Raw genomic sequence first — 6918 nt, 5'->3', positions numbered from 1 at the left:
TTATCTAATATAAAAACAGATGTATTTGTTTTTATTTTTAATGTGTACTAGTGTTTTGTCTGAACACATGTATGTGCACCATATGTGTGTCTGGTGCCTGCAGAGGCCTGGAACAGGTATAGGATCCCACCCCTGGAATTGGAGTTACAGACGGTTGTGAGCTGGGAACTTAACCTGGGATTCTGGAAGATCAGTAAGTGCTGTTAACCACCGAGTCATTTCTCTAGCTCAAATTTATTTGATTTTTTTTCATAATCTTGAAAAAATCACATTTTAAAACTCAATAAATTAAAAAAATATATCATATACATATAGCTCCTACATTTCCAGGCTATAAACACCAAAAGGCAATCTCACTAAAATAAAAAATGAGACCTGAATGGCTGCTTAATTGCTCCCAGAACAGCAGCATTCCCCTCCCAATGGGCCTGTGCTAGCACACAAACATTAAGATAAAAACTACTGTGCCCAGGGATTATAGCTCTTTCAGCAAGCTAAAGGGCAGGATACTTTGTTGTATCTGTCAACTGCCTTTCTGAAACTCTCCCCTGAGGAGGTCTCATTCCTCATTTTATAAGATGGACTTCAGAGTGGCAATGACGACCTGAAGGGCAGGGAGGGCAGAGAAGGCTCGCTCCAGACCAGTCCTTCCCAGCTCCTTGGCTCCCTGACCTGTGCTGGGGCCACCTTTACTTCTGTCTGCTCTTTCGTAGGAGAGGCACCAGCCTTAGCAACTGTGACACTATTGAGGTCTTCGGTCTGAAGCACTGGTACACTGGAGTCACTGCAGACACTGCTGATCAGCATCAGGAATGAGCATGCCGCCTCTGCCTACAGCCACACCCTCTTCACAGGCAGGAAGGACAGGGTCACAGGGTAGCCCTCCTCCCCCATAAGTGGTTACTCCTAAAGGCATACCATGCATTTGCTAACTTCTCCATGGCACCTATTAGAGGGCTGGTCTCAAGGGCAAACAGGTCTTGTCTGAAAATCACCAGAAAGCCAATCAGGATGGACTGTGGCACATTCAGCAAGAATAGCCCTGCCCTGGAAGCATCTAACTAGCTTGAAAGGCAGTAATAATGTCCAGGGAACAGTTGTTGGTAGAACAGGTGGCCAGGTATAATGGGGCCACAGGCAGAAGATGATCTGACTGTGTGCAGCCCCAAAGGCTGGCCTTCTTTTCCCTTGTAGGGAGAAGAGGACTTAGCGGCAACTGTGTGCACTGAAATGGGATCATCTGACAACGAAAGGCAGCTGGGAAGAGTCTCTCAAAACCTTCTGAAATCCTACGAAGGGAGGTAGTGCGTGAGGAATGCCATGAGTCCTGACACCCATCTCTGTGAATTTGCACAATGTACAGTGCAATATAAATTTAGCTGCTTGCTATGGTGAAGGAAGCAGGCAAAATACAATAAAATAGATGTGAACATAACTTTTGCTTTTTGTATTTATGTTTGTTTATTGTTTGCTTATTTGTTTTTGAGGTGGCTTCTCTATATAGCTTTAGCTGTCCTGTCCTGGAATTTGATATATAGACCAGGCTGATATCAAACAAAGGCCGCCTTTCCTTTCAAATGGTGCGAGGGTTAAAGGCATGTTCGAAGCCATAACTTTAAAAAGAAAATCCACTAAGCAACAGCAAAGAGAGCTTAATTCCTTATCATCTTCCCATGGGAGAAACTGGGAATTTCACCATACTGTGCTGCAGTCTCTCTGGGAAGCCACACTTGCTCTGTGCACTGCAATCCTTAAGGGGACTCTCAAGTCTTGCTTAAATCTAGTCACCTCCAGCTCCTTTGCTGAGTCTGGTTTCACAGGAGTGTGTCCTGGGCTGAGGATTCCCAATGTGAGGAAAGCATTTGCCCTGAGGTCTTTAAAGGTCTTTGCTGATTGGCAGAGTTCTGAGAAAGGTGGCTGTGGCTCTGAGCTCACACTGAGGCCATATGAACTCCCAGCATTTAAACACCTATGCAAATGGAGTCACCTCCTCTTACATTCCACCATGGCCTTCCCTTCCCTTGTCTCCAGTGTATGGCTCATTCTGGGATCCCACAACAGTTATTTGTCTAGGGCTGAACCACAAATCACAAGTAAAAATAAACTCTACCAACTGGAGATAATCCCTTTACCCAAACTCCAAACTGTTTTGACTCTTTGTGGGATGTTTTTGGCTGCTCAGTGTTTTGAAATGTGTTTTCTCAAGTATAATATTCAGTGTAGATTTGAATCAAAGGAGAGAGAAAGCCAATTGGTGGGAACCACATGAGCATGTGTTCTAAAGCTTTAAATAAAAACTCTTGACTGTGTCCAGGCAGTGGACAGAAGAGAAAGTGGGTCTGCCCTGAGGGAAGATGACTGAGAACAAAACATACAATGGAAGAAGCACTGAAGATGACACAGTAGAACCAACACCAGGTGACACTGCCCACAGGGCTGCACTGCCACCAGAGAATGTCTCTCTAGCATGTTCCACACTGTGGGCAGACAGAGAAAAGCGGAGCGGCTTCTTGTTCTCGTTCCCTTTCCCTGGAGCTGCAGTAGGAGGCAGTTCTCTGCTTGCCGAGGAGGTGTACTCCTCGCCAGCCTTTGTTGGGCGAGGCCCACTCTGCTTCCCAGCGCAGCTTGGGGCACTACTGTAAGGACTCAGGGAGGGTGCTGACCACGTGGGTCGTCTCCGTGGCTGTTGGAGGGGAACCAAAAAAGGTGCTGGTTTGGTTCCTCTGATGTTCTCGGAGATAAGGAGGAACTGAGGAGCTTTTGATGTGGAGGATCCTGGTGTCCATCACTTGACAGTCAATCTGCATCATTACTTCATAATCCTGCCCGTTGATCACGTTATCTGCAGAGGAAGAGACACAGAGTATTCAGCATGGGAGCTGCCACTGCACTTTAAAGACTAAACAGGAGTTTTATCTGTCTGGACACCTGTGTGCCAATATGTCCTGCCCTTTCCTCAATTAAGTTCTCCAAGGGTCTTTCATGGTTCAGCAAGGGCTGTACCCTTCCCTCACCTGTGGAGACTGATCATCCCAACAAGGAGGACATACTAGGTAGGCCTTATGTCTTCCACTGAGTCTTCTATTGAAATCCTTGCACTTTTGTACACTACTGTTCATCTGAGGACAATGGACCATCCACTCCAGACTCCATTATGACTGAGCCTCAAACCCTATTGTTTCTTTCTTACTCTTACTTCCTCCCCTTCTCCTTCCCATTCCCCCTCATTTCACAACTCATAAACTCACACCCTCAAGTCCCCCAACAGGTACCCAGTACTATTGTCACTAAACCTTCTGGGGACACAAGGAATATATACAGTAAACATGACCAGTATCCAAAAATGCTGGGATGTCTTCTGAAAACTGAAACATGGGCAGAAGGGGGTAAATTAAAGCCTAAGGGTAGAGACTATTAACTCAATAAAATTACAGCCAGAGAAGGAAATGGACATTAAATTAGTGAACCATTTCAAGCCCCACAGAGCTATGACCAGAGAACCTTTCAATGCCATATCATAGTTAAACTGCGATGCTGCTTGGGTTTTTCCTGCTGCTGGGATGAAAGACCTGACAAAGGAAACTGAGGAAAGGATGAGTTTATTTTGGCCCCTCCACCATGGAGAGGAAGTTAAGATGGCAGAAGCTTGATGCAGCTGGTCACATCCCATCCACAGGCAGGAACCAGACAGAGGTAGATACAAGCTGCTGCTCAGCCCCTGCTCTCCATTTTCATAGCTGAGAACTCCATCCCCTAGTGTGCCATCCTACCTCTATTAAAGCAATCAGGGAACCTCCCATGCACTTGCCCAAAGGCATATGTATCTCCCAGGCTATTCTAGATTCTGGCAAGTTAACAACTGACGCTAACTGAGCCCAATGTCAAAAGTGTAAAGCTAAGAAACAGTATTAGAAGGTATAAGGGAAAATGTTGATGTATATACAATGAAGACATATCAGAATAACTTAGACTTGTTAGCACAAGAAAGCAGGGAATGATAGACTTCAAGCCCTAAACATACATAACTACCAAGCAAGAACACTATACCCAGTAAGTTGTTTCCTGACATTTCAAGATAAGCACAAACTAAAGCAATTCATGATAAAGAAGCTGGCATTGCATACATCACTTAAATACTATACACAGCGGAAGGAGAAAGGCAGTCTTAATCCATGGACTAAAGGAGAGCTGAGAAGCAATTCATTATGCATAATACAGGAAATTAGCAAACTCCTAATACTAACAAGAGGAAAAAGTAACTGCCAACAATTCAAATGGCCAGATTAACTGCTAAAACAACCACTGGAGATAGCAAACCTCTCTCAATTACAAGCTTAAAAGCAATAACCTCAACTGACCACTGAAAACAATACAGGTTGACTGGGTTAAAAAACACACTTATTTATTTCCTGTCTCCAAGAAATAACTTACTGGCAAAGTTATCCATAAACTGAGTTAAAGGTAGAATTAACCTTCTCAGCAAATATCAACAGGCTGGCAGAGCTGATGGAGTGGACTCCAAACAAAACCCTCTCAGAAGATAAGCCCAGGACACAGGAACAAGGGGAGCACATTGTCGACCATACATCAGAACAAAGATGATTTCATTTCAGGGATTCATGGCTGGTTCAGTATATGCAAATCAATAAATGCAAGACAGCACATAAACAGACTTAAAGACAGAAATGAATTAATCACCTCAACACACACAGAAAATGTATCTGGCAAAGTTCTATATGCCTTCAAGGTATCTTAAAGAAACTAGGAGCAGACCAAATGTATAAAGGCAACATATAGCAAACCTATAACCAACATTAAAGGGGCAGAGAGCGTCTCCTCTAAAACCTGGAAGGACACAGGGTGCCTTATGTCTCCTCTCATTCAAAATCATGCTCAGAGTCATCTGGAGCAATAAGAAGAAATAAAAGGGCTATAAACAGCAAAGTAGGAAGTCAACTAACCCCATTTTCAGGTGACACCACTCTGTACATAAAAGAACTCAAGGTTTCACTACTTAAGTACACTGAAGCACTCCTAAATCTACAAGTGGCAGAACACAAAATCAGTGTGTTAAAAATCAGTAGTTTTCCTACATCCCAACAATTAATTTGCCAAGAAAGAAATTAGAATCAATTATTCCACTGAAAACAGCCTCAAGAACAAGAAAATCCCTAGGAATATGTCAACCAAGGAGGTAAATGACTCTCTAATGAATACTTTAAGGCATTAAAGAAAGAAACTGAAGACACAGAAGGGCCCCATGTCCATGGGGTAACAGGACACCATGGAAACAGCCAGGTCACCAAGTGTGCTCTACAGATTCTGAGTCCAGAGTGCAAATGACCATTTTTACAGGACCAGAAAACATAGCCTAAAACTCATAGGAAAACCACAAGAGTGTGAATAGTTAAAAACTCCTAAGCAGAAATGTCAGGTGTCACAGTGTCCGACTTTATATCACACCACAGAGCTGCAGGGGCCACAGCATATCCTGGGACAGAAGCAGATATGCAGACCAATGGGGCAGAATAAAGGACCCAGAAATCAGCCCATGGAGCTACAGACACCCTGTTTTGGGGAAGAGTATTACAAATATGCATAGGAAACAAGACAAACTCTTCAAAACCTTTGTTTTTGCATGTAGAAGTATGAAACTTGATCCCTATCTCTTACCTTAAACAACAAATCAGTTTAAAATATATCAAAGACCCTAATACAAGATATGACAAGCCAAGTGTGGTAGTACACGCCTTTAATCCCAGCACTTGGGAGGAAGAGGCAGGAGAATCCCTGTGAGTTTGAGGCCAGCCTGGTCTACAAAGTGAGTTCCAGGATAGTTAGGGCTACACAGAGAAACTCTGTCTCAAAAAACAAAGCAAACAAGTAAATGAGAAGCTGAAACTGCTGAGAAAAACCACTTCCGGACAAAGCCATAGGTGAGGCCTCCTGACAGGAGTCCACCAAGACCTCACAAACTGGAATGTGCCTCCAAAGGCTTCTATCTCCACAGAATAGCTCACTGTTGAATTATTCACAATCACTAAGATGCCAATCACCAGATCAATCACAGCACATGTATATAATGGAATTTTACTTAAGCCTGGAAGAAAAGTGAAACCCTGGCATTTTCAGGAAAATTGATGGAGCTACAAATAGTTATGTGAATTAAAATGACGCAGACTATAAAAGACAAATGCTGCATGTTTTCTTTCATATATAAGATGTTAATTGTTTTATGTATGTAGGTATGTATATGTGTGTGTATGTATGTATGTATGTATATATGTGTGGCGTGTGTGTTGGGGGGCAGGTATGTGTACATGTCATGAAACTAGAAGAACCATGAAAGTAGAAAAAGGTTTTAGGGGAGAGGGGACGAGTAACAGAACACATATGACTTGGGAGTTGTAGGGTCCCTGCAAAGAGGAAGAGGAAGAGGACAGGTAGCAGGGACAGGAGATGTGGGGTAAGGGAACAGGAATGACAGAAACAAAGGATGCAATGAAACGCTTCTGAAAGGCACTGACTGACAGTGCTTTGTGGTTTACACAAGGACTGGAATCACTTTCGCAGCTACCACATCATACCTCTGTGCAGACACCGTGTCTTTATGCTTTTCACACAGTGAACTGCAGTTTTAAAGCAACTGGATCACAGAGTATAGAGCAGTGCAGAGCAAAGCAGAGTCCAGGGAAGAATGTTTAACCTTTATTTTGCCTTTCAATGAAAGAAGGAAATGCGAAAGGGACCAACCGTGTGAATGGTCAGAAAGGTTAGCAGCTCTCTTTACCTGTGTAATTTCTAAAAATATATTAATGTATTTGAGATGTGTGTGTGTGTGTGTGTGTGTGTGTGTGTGTGTGTTATCTGCATGTACCTCTGCATGCCAGAAGAGAGCATCAGGTTCCATGGAACTAA

The 6918-nt window shown here is 43.4% G+C and overlaps 1 protein-coding gene across 2 annotated transcripts in view; it reads right to left on the bottom strand.

The window, feature by feature from the left end:
* Window positions 1-215: 215 nt before the first annotated feature.
* Window positions 216-6918, bottom strand: part of ATF6 (activating transcription factor 6) — a 161579-nt gene continuing 154876 nt past the window's right edge. For both annotated transcript variants that reach the window (XM_080934086.1, XM_080934087.1), the window contains exon 16: window positions 216-2842. In XM_080934086.1, coding sequence (XP_080790212.1) covers window positions 2634-2842 — 209 coding nt within the window. In that variant the 3' untranslated portion in view covers window positions 216-2633. The remainder of the gene's footprint in view (window positions 2843-6918) is intronic.

The sequence above is a fragment of the Micromys minutus genome (genome assembly GCF_963924665.1).
Source record: "Micromys minutus genome assembly, chromosome: 1".
Classification (NCBI taxonomy): domain Eukaryota; kingdom Metazoa; phylum Chordata; class Mammalia; order Rodentia; family Muridae; genus Micromys; species Micromys minutus.
Note: the sequence above shows the minus strand (reverse complement) of the source record. Positions and strands in the feature narration are given on the sequence as shown.